Source organism: Pongo pygmaeus, chromosome 5 (assembly GCF_028885625.2).
Source record: "Pongo pygmaeus isolate AG05252 chromosome 5, NHGRI_mPonPyg2-v2.0_pri, whole genome shotgun sequence".
In the NCBI taxonomy this organism is placed as follows: Eukaryota; Metazoa; Chordata; class Mammalia; order Primates; family Hominidae; genus Pongo; species Pongo pygmaeus.
In genome coordinates, this window is record NC_072378.2 from 34,700,602 (window position 1) to 34,719,129 (window position 18,528).

The 18,528-nt window shown below is 41.5% G+C and overlaps 1 protein-coding gene across 4 annotated transcripts in view; it reads right to left on the reverse strand.

Moving 5' to 3' along the window:
* The window catches only part of NUDT3 (nudix hydrolase 3), a 112,891-nt gene that overhangs the window by 56,676 nt on the left and 37,687 nt on the right, over nt 1-18,528 (reverse strand). For all 4 annotated transcript variants that reach the window (XM_054490174.2, XM_063666137.1, XM_063666138.1 and 1 more), the window contains exon 2: nt 5,514-5,624. In XM_054490174.2, coding sequence (XP_054346149.1) covers nt 5,514-5,624 — 111 coding nt within the window. The remainder of the gene's footprint in view (nt 1-5,513; nt 5,625-18,528) is intronic.

The following is an 18,528-nucleotide window of genomic DNA, read 5'->3' on the forward strand; positions in this document are numbered from 1 at the left end:
ATTTGTCTTCTTTTGAGAAACGTTTATTCACATCATTTGCACATTTTAATACTGGATTCTTTTTTTTGCTGTTGAATTCTTGGTATATACTGAATAGTAATCCCTTGTTGAATGAGTATTTTGCATATATTTTCTCCCATTCTGTAGACTGTCTCTTCACTGTTGATTGTTTCTTTTGCTGTGCAGAAGGTTTTTAGTTTGATACAATCCAATCTGTCTATATTTGCTTTTGTTACCTGTGCTTTTGAGGTCTTACCTATAAAATCTTTGTCCAGACCAATGTCCTAAAGTGCTTCCCCCTGTGTTTACTTGTAGTAGTTTTTCACAAGACTTTTTTTCATTGAAGAGCTTTATAAAGTTTTTTTTTTTTTAAGTAGGACAACTGAAGTTCTTAAAAAAAAAAAATCAAATATATTAAATGTATAAATGCAATCTGAAACACCTGAAGGTTTTCAACTAATTGGTATAGAGGTATTATCCACAAAGCCCCTCAAAAAGTGGGTATTAAAATCTCCTACATTTACAAATAAAAAATCAGATCTGAAAGCATAAACATCTTGAAAACTAAGTAAATCTCTAAACAGTGCTTTGTTTACAAAAGCTTCCCTTCAAGGACAATAAAAAACATCTATCAACATTTCAAGTCTCTGATTTCAAGTCTAATTCTCTGTTGATAAAACTGGAAAATCCACTTCTTTCATTCTGTTCTGATGGAAGCCACTGAACTGTTTCTGTTTTTGTAATGACATGTTCTCTTATTTTTATTGTTTGTACATTTTATTTGGATACTTATTCTAAAGTTCAAAGCAGTTCACAGACATTTCTTTATCCTCTCAATAATGCTGGAATAAAATATGAGATATGATGATATGATTCTCCTCTGACTGCAGAAAAAAAATTAGCTCAAAGTCAGGAAGGATTCTTTAAGGCTGAGAACGGCAGGCAGAGCTTGCCTGCAGTCAGAAAAGAATCACATCATCGTATCCCATACTTTATTCCAGTATTATTGAGAGAATAAAGTTTCAAGATCAGAATTCCTTCAAGACAGGAGCTAGGTAAGATACTAAACATGAGGAGTGTAGTTTAATTATCTGTGGCTGCATCTTTCACTTCCTTGCTTCACGATCATTTTATTCCTATTTCACACTATTCTTCCTTTTACCTACAGAAGGATAGTATGCAATTTCCAGGAAACAAAAGTACAGTACCCTATATCCTTCCTACTCCCTCAATGTATTTCCTGTTGCAAACATCTGGTTTTCTATATCTTAGCTGCACTTGTATAACCCAGGGACAACTCAACTGTAACATTCAAAAACAGAACAGCAATAGTGACAACAAATAAGGTCAGCTTTCCTGAAACAGACACAAATTCCAAATGTGCTCTACAAAAGTAGAACTGCCAGAGATATCCCAACCACAACTCCCAAAACCAAGTATCAAGTCTTTGCACAAGGTCTTTGAACTTTTTCCTCTCTCTATTCCAGAACCATCACTCCATTTCAGGTCTTGTAACAATCTGTCTGAATACACAACTGCATGGTCACTCTCAAACACCATTTTTGCCTTAAGCACCTTAGAACCTACAGAAGCCAACTGGATTTAAATCAAAATTATTCAGTTTAGGCCCACCAACTGGCCCTACCACACTTATTTGAACAGTCAAACTCCGAGTTCCTACAGAAAGAGTCAGGCAAAGGTTCTGGTGCCCTCAGGCCTAGGGATGCAAAGTACAGAATCATACCTGCCCTTCAGGGAGTGTCTACACCCTTCTAATTCCGCATTATCCCAGGTCTGACAGGAAAGTGGGAATCCAATTCTGCTTCAGAGTAAAGAAAAGCTCACCAGCTACTTCATCCCTCCTCTATCTAATCTCCCTTATGTGGGGATATCATATATAAGACCATCATCACACTACCTACTGCATTCCCAAAGTCCCTCCAAAATGGGAAAATCTTAAATGAGCAGGTCTATAACCACCCAGACATTCTCCTAGGAGCCAGTCTTTTGTGCCAGAGTTGGCTACTCTGCCAACAAGTCCCCCGGCATGCTGTACAAACTGTTCCCTCAAAGTTTAATTTTCAAATTATAGTTTCCTATTAACTCTGTATTCTTGGTGAGATGTTAAGCTTATGTGATGATGGCAAAACCCAAATTTCTGTATCCCCAATTTGTGGCCCAGTGTTTTGTGCAAGATGGATGGACACTCAATATTTGCTGAACGGACAAATAACATTCAATCAGTAAACAGCTATGAGGAAGGTGCAGATTCTGAACTGGATTCTGTCACAGCTTCACTTTCCCACAGAAACAGGTCTGCCTGATTAAACTACTGACACACTGTAGATCAGACAGCTCTCTCACAGGCCATTGGACACTCTTCTCTAGAGGGGGATGCTTTGCAAAGACATCTCAATTCCTTGATGGGTTAGCACAGCCAAGCAGAGGAGAATGTCTGATACAACTAAAGCAGCTGTTATCATTCACAGGGAATCTGGTTGGGTCAAGATTCTTAATTGCAGACAACAGAATCCAACTTGATTAGTTTAAGATAATGATTTATTAAGGGATAAAAATAGTTTACAGAATCATTAGGAGAGCTCAAGGAACACAGGCCAAGGTTCCAAGAACAATTCTTAAAACCACATTGCAGAACTGGATTGCCAAGGGAGTTGCTGTCTCTGGGGTGGATCAGGAAGCTGCCAAATAAAAGCCAAGAGCCAAATCAGGAAGTTAACACTATAGCTGCCAATTCCAAAACCATTATCTCCTTTGTCTAAATGTGTGCCACCAAAACAGATGGGCCTGCTGCTCTCAGAACACGCCCTCCTTGTGACTAAAGCAATCTTGTTCAAGTGCTTTGTATTGGGGATATCTAAATATCATCAAGGAGACTTAGTGGCATTCCTTACCTGAGTTTAGGAAAAGTGCTTTTTAACTTTCTAGTCTCTCTATGTCAGAAGAGCATTGGAATGGGTGTGGAGACCACCAAACCACAGTCCATCCCTCAAAGAGCATTTCTCTCCACAAGATCCATCAGGAGAAATTCTCAGAACACTCATTGGTAAGAATTCAATACTCTACTGCAGTAGGATCTCAAAATCACCAGAGATCCTATTAAAATCAGATTCTGATACAGTAGATCTGGGTTGGGGTCTGAGATTTTCCATTTCTAACAAGCTCCTGGCTGATGCTGATGTTGCTGGTCCATCAATCACACTCTGAGTAGCAAGAGCTTAAACCAGGGATTATCTATGGTTCACCACAGTTTTTACAAATAAGGCTTCACTGGAACATAGCCAGGCCCATTTGTTTATGTATTGTACTGTCTGTGGCTACTTTTGCCCTATAATGGCAGAGTTAAATAGCTGTGACAGAGATTTTATGGCCTGTATAATGAGTTTTTTCTCACTCTAAAATTACATATTATCTATCCATTCTTTTTTAGAGTAAACATATATTGGCACATTCCAATATAAGTTAAATTTCTAACAAAATAAACATTTTATCTTCTCTTACTGGCCATGCTTTTAAATTGCTTTAAAGTCTAAGAGGTTTCTCAAAGTCAAATCCTAGATGGTGAAGGCTCTAGTAGTTTAAACATGGAACTGACATTCCCTTTGCCAGGAAGTTTAAGCATAAGCATGCAAAGCAACTCTGGAACACTGACATAAAGAGTCTGCTGGGGGATCTTTTGAGGAAAATTTCTTTTCTCTCAAATAAAGAGACCCATGAGGTGAAACTGTGTGTCCTGCATTTGAAAAGAATGTGTAAGGACAGAGCTGTGATACCCATCTTGTCACTACAAGGAGACAAGCCCGCAAACAAAAGCCAAAGTACCAAGGATGGCAGAAGAGAAAGACGGGAAGCACTAGGGCTCTTAATACTGCTGAGTCAGCCAACCTGGGACTTCTTATTATGTGATATAATAAGCCTGTTACAGAACAGTAAGGGGCATAATATTATTTTCAGCTGCATACATCCTAAGTGGTAGAGTGATACATAACTCACAAAGGATATTCATACTCATGTTCTCGTTTGAACCTCATATTCCCCTCCCCTCCCTCCATGATGGAGTAAAAAGGAAGATATTCAAATGAAGGACAAAAGTCCAGGATGTTTAAAGTTATTTTCTCATAGGTCACACAGCTATTAACTGACAGTAACAGAAACCAGGATTCCCACGTCAATATTCTTTTCATTACACGCTCTCTTGATTCCATTTGGTTCTACCCGGGTTAGCCTCCTTACCACCCACTGTAAGAATGCCTCCTCACATCCTCTCTGTCAATGTTTATCACTTTCTATACTCTGACAATTTCCATTTAGAGTATTTCTTCAGCATCTGCATTGTTCCAACCATTGTTCCATCTATCAAAGAAGCATGTATTAATTACTTTCTGTTCACCTAGCTGTGTACTAGGCATGGAAAGTAAGGATTTTTTATGGGAAACGTGATTTTTGCCCTCAGAGAGAACAATCTAGTTATGGGTATAAGATAGATGCTACAATGAGAGTGACATAAGCCAATGTAAGTGTAGGAATTCAGAGTGAGGAAAGAATTCCTTGGATATTCCAAGGGTAAGATTATTCTAAGAGCACTTCACCAAAAGCTGGATCCAAAAGAAACATAGGAATTAGACTTGTTGTAAGTGCTTTTTTATATGTTCTTAGAATCAATCTTATATTCCCTCTGGAACAAGGAAATGGATTTCAAAAGCACTACCTATGTGGCCAGGGCGAGTAAACTGGGGCGATAAAGCTTACACAACTGAGTTTTGAGCCCTAAATGAGATAACAAGAAGAGCAGAGCATGGTGTCACCCCAAGAGGCTATGGAAAAACAATACTTCGTTTCTCTGGGTTTTGAATTGCAATCTGTTTCTCAGTTTCCCCCAGACTGTAAATTCTTGAAATAAGAGAACTAAGGGTCCATGACTTTACTTCTTCTATTTATTCTGGAGTATCTAGTAGGATATCATGGCCCAGGAACTCAACACATGTATGTGGAACATCATGTGACTAAATTAAAAAGAAGATACTATTCTCTCTCAAGTTGTACCATTAACAGTATCTGGTTAACAGAATCACTGCTTTAGCCACAGTTCCATGGCTAGGATGCAATAAGCACAGGAAAACAAGGGCCTCCTCCAAAGCTTAATGACAATGAGTCATTTATACTAATGCTGCCTGTTCCTCTTACTCCTTAGAGGTCAGGAACTATTTGCTTCTTGATTTTGTGCCACAGGTAACAGGCAGTGTTGGAAGAAATCCACAGGAAGTAACAAAAGTCTGGCATAAAAAGTCATGGGAAGTTTGGCATAGAGTGCTGGTTAACATTACCATGTCACAACTCCATCACCTGGTAATAAAGGAGGGACCAGATAACCATTCATTGCCCTTTTTCTGTGACTGTATATTTATTCAGTGAGTGCTGATATATTAAAGAACTACACAGATAGGACAGGTTCATGATGACGAGGCACAGCTGTGCCCTCTCTTCTCCATGCATACCTCCTCACAGACTTCACGAACTGCTGCCACACTTGGCTCCTCCTCAGGCTCCATGCCTCCTCCAGGGACAATCCATCTGTCTGGATGGCGACTACTGCTCACGAGTAGCACCTGTTAAGTCACAAAGGTTGCATGGGGGCGTTAAAAATTCAAAAAGACACATCCACACAAATTCAGAGTTTAAACACCACAAACGTCAAAGTAACCAAGACCCATTCTTTGTTTATGCCTTCCCAAATCACTTCTTGCAAAGTAGCTTTCGTTTCTATTTGAAAAAGGAGGCAATCAGCCAGTAAAAGCAGAAGGGCATCTGAAGGCCATTATCTCTACACTCCCCTCAGATGCTCAATCACCTGCTCTGTTTATCCCCTCCTTGTTCCTTTTGCTAGAGCCCTTTGAACACAGACCTGACAAGGTGAATAAAAGACTTTAAAAAAAAAAAAAAAAAAGAGGATTGTCACTGATGAGCCTGTCAGCACTGAAAAAGCTGGCCAGAAGACAAAAGGCCCTTGGCCATGATTGCCATCATGGTCCAACACTTTCCCTCCAAGTTTCTCACCCATGAACTGGGAGCTGTATCCCAGTTCCTGCTCCATCAGATGGCCACAGGCCAATACAATACACCACCCTAGACTCTAAGGGACCGTAATTCTCTTGGCCACATGAGAAGTAGAAAAATCCCTTTCATCACATTTTCAGCTAAAATAAAACTGGACTTTTTAAAAAGACTTAGCCAGCATTCTGGTCAGAGTTGAAATAAAAATCTAGAATTTACCTAGTTCCTTTTCCTTACTTACCCCTCTCTGTAGGAAAGATGCTAAACAAAGTCAGTTGGACTCCCTGTTTGGAGGCTGAGTTGAGTGGGCATTATTTCCAAAACTAAAGGAATCTTCAACTGCTCCCTAAACCATTACTTTCTGATGATGACCTGTGAGCCTACAAACCAAACTCTGCAACCATCCTTGTTGCCTCAAATGAAGTGCTACTTCCTTCTCTGGCCCTTATAGATTCCACCACTGCCTTCTAGTTACTGACATTCCAGTCTTCTCCAGCCTCTTCCTTGAGGTCTCTGCAGCTATGGACCCTTGGAAACTCTACCTTCATCTTCAGTCCCTCTTGCTCCTGTCATAAGAGATTCTTCTGATGCTCATCTACAAAATATGTGATCTGTAGATTCAGAGAAGATCATGGTGTTATGGGAAGGAAATCCATGAATCCATACTCAGTCACTTATAGGGCATGGACTGAAAACTTGTCTTAAACTTACAAGTACTATTTTTCAAATACATTTATAAGCTCTGCTTTGATTAATACAATGCAAAATAAAATACTATGAAATCCACAGTAGTTTTTGGTTGATATGTATATATACTCAGTTAAAAGATACTACAAGAGCCAGGTGTGATGGCTCACACCTGTAATCCCAGCACTTCGGGAGGCCAAGGCAGGAGGACTGCCTGAGCCCAGGAGGTCAAGACCAGCCTGGGCAACATGATGAGACCTCGTCTCTACAAAAAAAAAAAAAAAAAAAAAAAAAAAAAATTAGCCAGGCTTAGTGGTGCACACCTGTGGTCTCAGTTACTTGGCAGGACTGCTTGAGCCCAGGAGTTCGAGACTGCAGTGAGCTATGATCAAGCCACTGCATTCTAGCCTAGGCCACAGAGTGAGACCCCCATCTCAAAAAAAAAAAAAAAAAAAATCCTCTCATTGGACTATCTCAGACCTTATACAAAATCAAAATGGACCAACAACCTAAATGTAAGAGCTAAAACTATAGCACATTTAGAAGAAAACACAGGGGTAAAATGTCATGATCTTGAATTTGGCAAGATATGCCAAATTCTTAGATATGAAGCATGAGCAACAAAAGGGCAAACAAGATAAACTGGAATTTATTGAAATTAAAAACTTCTGTGTAACAGAGGACATAATCAGGAATGTGAAAAGACAACCTACACAATGGGAGGAAATATCTGCAAATTATATATTTAATACAGGTCCAGTATCTAAAACAATAAAAAGATAAACAGTATTTCTACAGAGAAGATATACAAATGGCTAATAAGCACATGAAAAGATGCTCAACATCATTAGGGAAATGCAAAGTAAAACCAAAATGAGATACTACTTCACACCCACTAGGATAGCTATAATTCAATCAACCAAACAGAGCATAAGAAGTGCTGGCAAGGATATAGAGAAACTGGAACCCTCGTACATTGCTGATAGGAATGTACAATGGTTTATTCAGCCACTGCGGAAAACAATTTGGTTGTTCCTCAGTAAGTTAAACATAAAATTACCATTAGATCTAGTAACTCCACTGCTAGGTATACAACCAAAAGAACTAAAAACAGGTACTCAAACAGACACTTCCATACAAATGTTTATAGCAGCATTATTTACAATAGCCAAAAGGTAAAAACAACTCAAATATCCAATAAGAGTGAATGAATAAACAAAATGTGGCCTATACACACAATGGAATATTATTCAGCCATTAAAAAAATGAATTACTGATAGATGCTACAACATGGATGAACCTTGAAAACATGCTAAGTGAAGGAAGCCAGGCACAGAAGGCCATATATTGTATGATTCCATGTATATGAAATATGCAGAATAAGCAGAATAAGCAAATCCAGAGAAACAGAAACCAGATTGGTGGTTACCAGGAACTGGGGGAAGGGGAAAATGAGCAGCAACTGCATAACAGGTACAGGGTTTTATTTGGGGAAAATGAAAGTATTCAGAAAGTAGATATGAAATGGTGATTGCCAAATGCCAATGAATTGTTTTTTTTTTTTTTTTTTGTAGATGGAGTCTCGCTCTGTTGCCCAGGCTGGAGTGCAGTGGTGCAATCTCGGCTCACTGCAAGCTCTGCCTCCTGGGTTCACGCCATTCTCCTGCCTCAGCCTCCCGGGTAGCTGGGACTACAAGCGCCTGTCACCACGCCTGGTTAATTTTTTGTATTTTTAGTAGAGATGAGGTTTCACTGTGTTAGCCAGTATGGTCTCGATCTCCTGACCTTGTGATCCACCCGCCTCGGCCTCCCGAAGTGCTGGGAGTACAGGCGTGAGCCACCATCTGGCTAACGCGGTGAAACCCTGTCTCTACTAAAAATACAAAAAATGAACCAGGCGTGGTGGCAGGCACCTGTAGTCCCAGCTACTCAGGAGGCTGAGGCAGGAGAATGGCATGAACCTGGGAGGCAGAGCTGGCAGTGAGCCAAGATTGCGCCACTGCACTCTAGCATGGGGGACAGAGCGAGACTCCGTCTCAAAAAAAAAAAAAAGCTGAAGGGACTCAGTGCTACTACTTTTTTCCCCCAGAGTCTACACCTCAATGGAGTAACCTTCCAGAAGGTTATCCTTACTTTTTGCTTTGTTTTGAGACGGAGTTTTGCTCTCGTTGCCCAGGCTGGAGTGCAATGGCGTGATCTTGGCTCACTGCAACCGCCGCCTCCCAGATTCAAGCAATTCTCCTGCCTCAGCCTCCCGAGTAGCTGAGATTACAGGAATGCACCACCACGCCCGGCCAATTTTTGTATTTTTAGTGGAGATGGGGTTTCTCCATGTTGGTCAGGCTGGTCTCGAACTCCCGAACTCAGGTCAACTGCCCGCCTTGGCCTCCCGAAGTGTTGGGATTACAGGTGTGAGCCACCGCACCCGGCCAAGTTTTATATTACTAAATCATAAAACTACTGCCACACTCATTCTCTTCAATAACTGTGACCAATCTTACATTTTAAAACATTCCTTATCAAAAGAAAATAAACCCAAATATAAGCATGTAAGTTAATTCGAATTACAAGGTTAAAAAAAAAAAGTCCTCCAAAGACTCTAGACAAAGGCATTTAAGTCATATTTATCCAATTACAAAAAGATTCAAGAAGAAAAAGTAGTAAAATGGGTTAATCCTCCAGTGACTTGTTGTATAAATAACAACACATAGTCTTTCTTCCCTTACTTCCCGGTAAAGTGTTTGTCAGCCATTATAAACCTAAGCATTGCTTCAAAGGCTGACTAAGGCCATCCAATGAGGTTACAGTCCAAAAGAAAAACCTTTACTGGAATATTTCAAAGATAAAGCAAAGAAAAGGAAACCTCTGACAAAATACAAGCATTCAATTTCTAAATTTCAATCAATGTGAAATACTAATTAGTAAATCTAGCAAGTGTTATTGCTTTGCACATTCAATCATGACTATATGAACTAGGACTACAATAATGAGGCTGAAGGAAGCAAGCCTCATTAGTTTGTAGCCACACTTCAAAGCAAACACTGTTACTGGTAAATAGCTCTCCTCGGTAAGTTTCCTTGACAACCTATTGAAAATTTACTACCAAAAAAAAAAAAAAAGTTTCTGTTTCTGCTTTTTGTAGAGACAGGGTCTCATTCTGTTGCCCAGGCTGAAGCGCAGTGGCAGGATCAAAGTTCACTGCAGCCTCAAAACTCCTTGGCTGTAGAGATCCTCCAGCTTCAGCCTCCTGAGTAGCTGGGACTACAGGCACACACCACCATGCTCGGCTAATTTTTAAATTTTTTAAACTTCATTTTTTAGAGATGGGGGTCTCACTATGTTGGTCAGGTTGGTCTTGAACTCCTGGCCTCAAGCAATCCTCCTGCCTGGGCCTCCCAATGTGCTAGGATCACAGGCATGAGCCACTGTGCCCACCCACAAAAATTTTTTACTTTAGCCAGTGGTTTTACTCCTTCCTATCATATAAAGTACTAAACGGTGTTCTGGTCAGTAAATTCTTATTCTGAAGTTTGATTTTGACGTATACAATTATCTGAAAAGAAATTAAGTGTAAAAGCTCCAAAAAGATTTCAAAAATAACACACTAAGGGGAAAAATTACCTACTCAACAAATGTTCATTAAGTATCATCATGAGCCAGGAACTGGAGATGAAGAGATTAAATGCACTGCAGTTTGCAGGCAGATCAAAATGGGAAACCAGCTGACCAGGTATCAGACCTTTTTGAAGCTTTAGTCATTGAGACAGGTGATATCTATGCAGAAGTGGATAAAGAGACCCACAGAACACACCCATCCATAGATAGACTCTTGGATTCATGATATAGGTGGCTCTGCAAAGCAGGCAGAAATCAACAGGTGGTGCAGTGACAACTTGTTTTCCACACGGGCAAAGAAGAAAAAACACTGTATTGATTAGTGACATGGGTGCAATGAAATGATAAAGAAATCTGTGGGAATGATAAACTTAATGAAGGGAGGGAGAAATACAGCAGGAACACCATTGTTTTATTTCTTAGAAATTGTTGTGGGGTTTTTGGTTAAATAGTGCTTAATACAAATTTTTAAAATATAAAAGAAACCCATAGTCCCTGCCCTATAGGAACTAAGTATCTACTGAAAGACCAAAAAAGAGTAATTATACGGAGTGAGAAATACTTAGCTTGAGGATACCACAGTGATAATGAAAAGAGATACCTGCCCGGACGTACTGGCTCATACCTGTAAACCCAGTAGTCCCAGTTACTTGGGAGGCTGAGGTAGGAGGTGCACTTGCCAGGAGTTCAAGACCAGCCTGGGCAACATAGTGAAAGCCCCATGTCTACCAAAAAAATAAAAATAAATAAATAAAAGTAAAAAATTAGGCCAGGTGCAGTGTCTCATGCCTGTAATCCTAGCACTTTGGGAGGCTGAGGCGGGCAGATCACTTAAGCTCAGGAGTTCAAGACCTCGTCTCTACAAAAAAAAACAAAAACAAAAACAAAAATTAGCCGGGCACGATGGTGTGAGCCTGTAGTCCCAGCTATGCAGGAGGGTGAGGCAGGAGAATCGCTAGAGCCCAGGAGGAGGAGGTTGCAGTGAGCCAAATTACATCACTGCACTCCAGCCTGGGCAATGGGAATGAAACCCTGTCTCAAAAAACAAAAGGAACAACAACAGAAACCTCCCTCCCCCGCCAAAAAAAAAATAGCCAGGCGTGGTGGTGCATGTTTACAGTTCCAGCTACTGGGGTGGCTGAGTTGGGAGGACTGCTTGAGCCCAGGAGGTCGAGGCTGCAGTGAGCTATGATCCCACTACTGCACTCCAGCCTGAGTGACAGAGCAAGACTCTGTCTCAAAAAAAAGAAACAGACTGGGAGCGGTGGCTCACGCCTGTAATCCCAGCACTTTGGCAGGCCGAGGTGGGCGGATCATGAGGTCAGGAGACTGAGACCATCCTGGCTAACACAGTGAAACCCCGTCTCTACTAAAAATACAAAAATTAGCCGAGCGTGGTGGCGGGCGCCTGTAGTCCCAGCTACTCGGGAGGCTGAGGCAGGAGAATGGCGTGAACCCGGGAGGTGGAGCGTGCAGTGAGCCAAGATCGCGCCACTGCACTCCAGCCTGGGTGACAGCGCAAGACTCCGTCTCAAAAAAAAAAAAAAAAAAAAAAAAGAAACAAAAGAACAAGTCAGACTTGGGGAGTACGGGATGGATCATAACGGAGAAATGATATGGGAAGGTTTCTCTTTTTTTAGACAGGATCTTGCTCTTTTGCCCAGGCTAGAGTGCAGGGTGCAATTGTGGCTTTCTGCAGCCTTGGACTCCTGAGCTCAAGTGGTCCTCCTGCCTCAGCCTCCCAAGTAACTGGGACAACAGGCATGGCTAATATTTTTTATTTTTAAAATAATATATTTATTAACCACCAAGCCTGGTTAATATTTTTTATTTTTACTTTGCAGAGACGGTGTTTTGCCATGTTGTCTAGACTGGTCTTGAACTCCTGGGCTGAAAGGATCCTCCTGAGTTGGCCTCTAAAACCCAATTTGAGTTTTAGAAAGGTTACTTTGACATATGTTGGAGATGGGACAGCATGCTAATGGAGCAGGTTCCTGCAGTAATTCAGGTTGAGAAATGATTAAGACACTAGGAGGTGGAAGCGGAAGGAAGTGATAGGTTTCCAGATACATAGAAAGAAGAGTCTATAAGACCAAGTGACTGACAGGACGTGGGAATATGACTCCTTGGATATGGGCTAGGTCAATGGTGTAGCAGCCTTCCAAGGAGAATATGGAGGCGTCAGTGGAGGAGGGAATCACAGAGAGGAGTTGTGAAATCATCCTCTGAACATATGAATTTGAGGGTTCAGTGAGACATCTAATGAGTATTTCTAGTGAGAAATTATACGAATGTGGGACTGGAGTTAAGAGGGAAACCGACGGTGATTTTGGAAACAATGGTATCAGAATCTTCTAGCCAGAATGAGACTAACACAAGGGGAACATGGGCATTTGCAAAGCTCTGGCCAGAGGATCTGACCCCTTTCTCCCTATCCACCCACCATCCACCTTGGTATCAAACAAGTCTCCATTCCTACTGCCAAGAGTATAGTGGGCATAGATATACTCCAGAGATCCTAGGTTAAAGTTCTGGAAATACTCTCCTTAAATAAATTAGATTATCTAGGCCGGGTGCGGTGGCTCACGCCTGTAATCCCAGCACTTTGGGAGGCTGAGGGGGCCGGATCACGAGGTCAGGAGATTGAGACCAACCTGGCTAACATTGTGAAACCCCGTCTCTACTAAAAATACAAAAAATGAGCCAGGCGTGGTAGCGGGTGCCTGTAGTCCCAGCTACTCGGGAGGCTGAGGCAGGAGAATGGAGTGAACCCGGCTGGTGGAGCTTGCAGTGAGCCGAGATCGCGCCACTGCACTCCAGCCTGGGTGACAGAGTGAGACTCCGTCTCAAAAAAAATTAAAAAAAGAAAAGAAATTAGATTATCTATGGTGATAATCTATGCCATAGTAAATCTTGATTAACAAACTACATGACTGGACATATTACTGATTTCTGGAGAATCAACTGCATACAGTAAAGCACTCAACATGATCTTGCTTCCAACAATGCAACTCCCTTGACATCTCACAAGCCCCTCAGCACTGCCAATACTGCCAGAGTGCTCTGCTGGTACCCCAGATGGCACCAGGATCAGATCCTATCAAATCTGTGATATGCTCTGCAAATTGCATCTTCAGATGAGCCCTTTAAATAATTTATGTGTCCCTTCGTAAAAATAAGGCCAAGATGAAAGTGAGTAATTATCTGTACTTGTTTGGATTCCAGATAAATGGACGTTTACTACATTTTACACAGTGTTTTAAAGAACAGCTGTCACAAGTTCTTGTGCATGATGATCCCATAAAATGTTTAAAAGATGAGTAAAGCTGAGTATGAGGTTAAATAACTTGCTGAAAGTAAATCAATAAATTATCACAGGGCCAAGCACAGAAGTTTCAGTTTCTAGAGCTTTAAAGTCATTCTACTATTTTTAATAGTTATTTTAAAAATTTAAAACTATTTTTTTTAGCTACAGACGAACTAAAAAAAAATGCTAAAAGAAGGAACCCCTAGACATAAACAGTCAATTTACAAAATGCCTTATAAACATTGCTTCACCTTAGTTAGCTTATCAGGCTGCTTATTTAATCAAAGAGGAAATTCCCTGCCTAGTACAAAGAAACACCATACTGTGCTATGAACAGATATTCTGACAGTTTTTACCTTGGGAGCAACAAGATTATTTTAGAACAACATGAAAAGGTTTCCACAGATACAAACTATTACACAGATATCGGGGCTAGGCGCAGTGGCTCACATCTGTAATCTCAACACTTTGGGATGCACACTGACAGAAATTTTAAAAAGAAAAAAAAAAAACAACACTTTGGTGGCCAGGCGCTGTGGCTCACCCCTGTAATCCCAGCACTCTGAGAGGCTGAGGTGGGGGTATCACTTGAGCTTAGGAGTTTGAGACCAGCCTGGGCAACACATTGAGACCTCGTCTTTACACCCCGCCTCCAAAAAAAAAAAAAAAACAAAAAACAAACTTTGTGAGGCCAAGATGGGAAGATCTTTTGAGGCCAGGAGTTCAAGACCAGTCTGGGCAATATGGAGAGACCCTGTCTCTACAAAAAAAATTACCCAGACCTAGTGGTGTATGCCTGTAGTTCCAGCTATTTCGGAGGCTGAGGCAGGAGGATCATCTGAGCTCAGGAGATTGAGGTTACAGTGAGCTATGACTGTGCACTGCACTCCATCCTAGGCAATAAAGCAAGACCCTGTCTTTAAAAAAAAAAACTAGAGGGCCAGGCGCGGTGGCTCATGCCTGTAATCCTAGCACTTTGGGAGGCCGAGGTGGGCATGTCACCTGAGGTCAGGAGTTCGAGACCAGCCTGGCCAACATGGTGAAACCCTGACTCTACTAAAATTACAAAAATTAGCTGGGCGTGGGGGTGGGCGCTTGTAATCCCAGCTATCCGGAGACTGAAGGAGAAGAATTGCTTGGACCCAGGAGGTGGAGGTTGCAGTGAGCCGAGATCGCGCCATTGCATTCCAGCCTGGGCGACAAGAGTCAAACTCTGTCTCAAAAAAAAAAAAAAAAAGTAATAGAAAAAATATATATACACACAGATGTATCATTCTTAAGTGAGTCCCCAGGGTGTACAGAGATTGCCTCTGTACAGTACAATTGGCAGTGCTAAGGATGAGGTGTTTTACTTTAAAACCTTGAGTATGGCTTGAATATTTTAGAATAAACATTTAAGATGTATAAATGGAGGTGGGCATGGTGGCTCACACCTGTAATCCCAGCACTGTGGGAGCCCAGGAGTTCAAGACCCACGTGGGCAACATGGCGAGGTCCTGTCGCTACAAAAAAAAAAAAAAAAAAAAAAAAAAGACTTAGAATTGGCCAAGAAGAATGCCAAACATTATTTCCTAGGAAAATTCTGAAAGCCAAATAAAGTGAATGAAACATTTAAAATGCTCCAGTTTCTTGAGGTTATTTTATTATATCATTATTTTTTGAGACTGGGTCTCACTCTGTCGCCCACGCTGGACTGCACTGGTGCCATCTTGGCTCACTGCAGCCTCAACTTCCCGGGCTCGAGCAATCCTCTCAACACCCCCCCACCCACTCCAGCAGCTGGGACTACAGGTGTGCACCACCACACCTGGGTAACTTTTGCATAATTTGTAGAGACAGGGTTTCACCGCGTTCCACAGGATGTTCTCAAACTCCTGGGCTCAAGCAATCCATCTGTTTCAGCCTCTCAAAGTGCTGGAATTACAGGCATGAGCCACCATCCCTGGCCTTGAGCTTATTTTAATAAACAAAGCCACAGCAACATTTCCTGACATCCATGAATTGCATAATTTTCCCACAGTCTTAGAACTACAGGAATACACTGTAAAATCCCTGCTCATCAATATGCTGATTTTGCCAAGCCATGTACCAAATGATAGCCTCCATAATACATGCTCAAACAGAAGACATTCACTGTAAACTCAAGGGCAGGTATTGTGTTCCCAAGGTAGCATCAACTTATTAACCACAATCCAATCTAATTTAAGATGTCAAAGTTTAAACCACAAATGTACACTGTCATCTTTATAGAGGAGGACAGTCAGGAGACTTTGGGTTACAGGTCTGCCTCTGACACCAATCAGTCACATAAACGCAATGAAAAAATTATCTCTAGACTTCAGCTTTTTCAGTTTTAAAATGAGATGGTCCAAATCTCTAAAATTCTTTCAGCATTCATATTCTATCGTTCTAAATTGATACAGGTATATGTGTCTAGAATTCGCCTTCCTAATTCTACTCTTTTCAAACATCTATTTTTTTAATAGTACATAATGTGTATATTCAAAGGGTATTAAAAAAACATAATGAAAAGCAAGCCTTTTCTCTTAACTCTGTCCCAAGAGGCACTTCTTGTGAAGACTTCTAGAGATATTCTAACATATGAGTATAAACAAATACATATTTATTCTTTTCTTTCCCCTTTGTCAACCCCAATAGTAACCCATTATACACATTGTTCTACTTTACCTTTTCACTTAAATCCTGGAGATCATTTTATCAGTACATTCTGAGAGCCCCTTCCTTTTTTTAAATAACCACAGGGTATGTTTTTAAAACTTATTATTTGTTATACACAAATTTCAAACATGCATAAAAGCAGAGAGAAAATATAATGAATTCCTAAGTAGTCATTGTCCTGCTTCAATAACTATCAATGTTTGCCAATCTTGTTTTACTTACCTATACACAACCCCAAAGTATTTTTTTTTTTTTTTTGAGACAAGAGTCTTGTTCACTACAACCTCCAACTCCGGGGTTCAAACGATTCTCTTACCTCAGCCTCCCGAGTAGCTGGGATTAAAGGTGTGTGCCACCACATCCAGCTAATTTTTGGGTTTTTTTTGGTAGAGACAGGGTTTCACCATGTTGGCCAGGCTGGTCTCAAACTCCTGACCTCAAGTGATCTGCCTGCCTTGGCCTCCCAAAGTGCTAGGATTACAGGCATGAGCCACACCCGGCCTTGCTTTTGTTTTTGTTTTTAAGACAGGATCTCGTTCTGTTACCTAAGCTGGAGTGCAGTGGCGCATCATAGCTCACTGAAGCCTTGACCTCCCGGGTTCAAGCAATCCTCCCACCTCAGCCTCCTGAGTAGCTGAGACTACAGGCGCCTGCCACCATACCTGGCTAATACTTGTTTGTAGAGACAGGGTTTCGCCATGTTGCCCAGGCTAGTCTTTTTCTTTTTTTTTTTTTGAGACAGAGTTGCCCAAGCTGGAGTGCAATGGCGTGGTCTCCGCTCACTGCAACCTCTGCCTCCCGGGTTCAAGCCGATTCTCCTGCCTCAGATTCTCCTGCCTCAGTCTCCCAAGTAGCTGGGAATACAGGCACCCACCACCAAGCCCGGCTAAATTTTGTATTTTTAGTAGAGACAGGGTTTCACCATGTTGGCCAGGCTGGTCTCAAACTCCTGACCTCAGGTGACCCGCCCGCCTCGGCTCCCAAAGTGCTGGGATTACAGGCGTGAGCCACTACGCCTGGTCCCAGGCTAGTCTTGAACTCCTGGACTCACGGGATCCACCCACCTTAACCTGCCAAAGTGCTGGGATTAGAGGCATGAGCCACTGGGCCTGGCCAGGAGTTTGAGGCTGCAGTGCTCTATGATCATCCTATGAACAGCCATTGCACTCCAGCTGGGCAGTAGTGAGATTTCATTACACACACACACACACACACACACACACACACACACACCCACCCACCCACACCCACACCCACACCCACACCCACCCCCCCCCCCCCCCCCGGGTGCAGTGGCTCACGCCTGTAATCTCAACACTCTGGGAGGCCGAGGCAGATGGACTTCTTGAGGTCAGGAGGAGCTCGAGACGAGCCTGGCCAACATGGTGAAACCCCATCTCTACCAAAAACACAAAAATTAGCCAGGCGTGGTGGCAGGCACCTGTAGTTCCAACTACTTGGGAGGCTGAGGCAGGAGAATTGCTTGAACCCGGGAGGCAGAGGTTGCAGTGAGCTGAGATGGCGCCACTGCACTCCAGCCTGAGCGACAGAGCAAGACTCTATCTCATGGGGGAAAAAAGTATACATATATATATATTTATTTTATATTTGTATATTTACTTTATATTCTATGCCATACTAAATTCACTTATTTGTTCATTTGTTCTAGTAGCTTTTTGGTGGATTCCTTAGGATTTTCTATACAGATGATCATGTTAACAGCAAATAAAGATAGTTTTGCTTCTTCTCCTCTAATTTATATGTCTTTTATTCTCATTCATGCCTTACTGTACTGGCTAGGGCTTCCAGAATAATGTTAAGAATAATGTTGAATAGAAGTGGTAAGAGCAGACAAACTTATCTAATCCCAGTATTAGGGGGAATGTATTCATTATTTCAATATTAAGTATGATATTAGCTGTTTGGGGTAGATGCCCTTTATCAGGTTAAGGAAGTTCCATTCCTAGTGCTGAGATTTTTTTTTTAATTATTATTATAAATGGACATTGGATTTTGTCAAATGCTTTTTCTGAATCTATGGATACGATGATATGGTGGTTCTTTTTTTTAGTCTGTCAGTGTGGTAAATTACACTGACCAGTTTTTAAATGTTAAACCAGCCTTGTATTTCTGGAATAAATCACAGTTAGTCACGATGTATTATTCTTTTT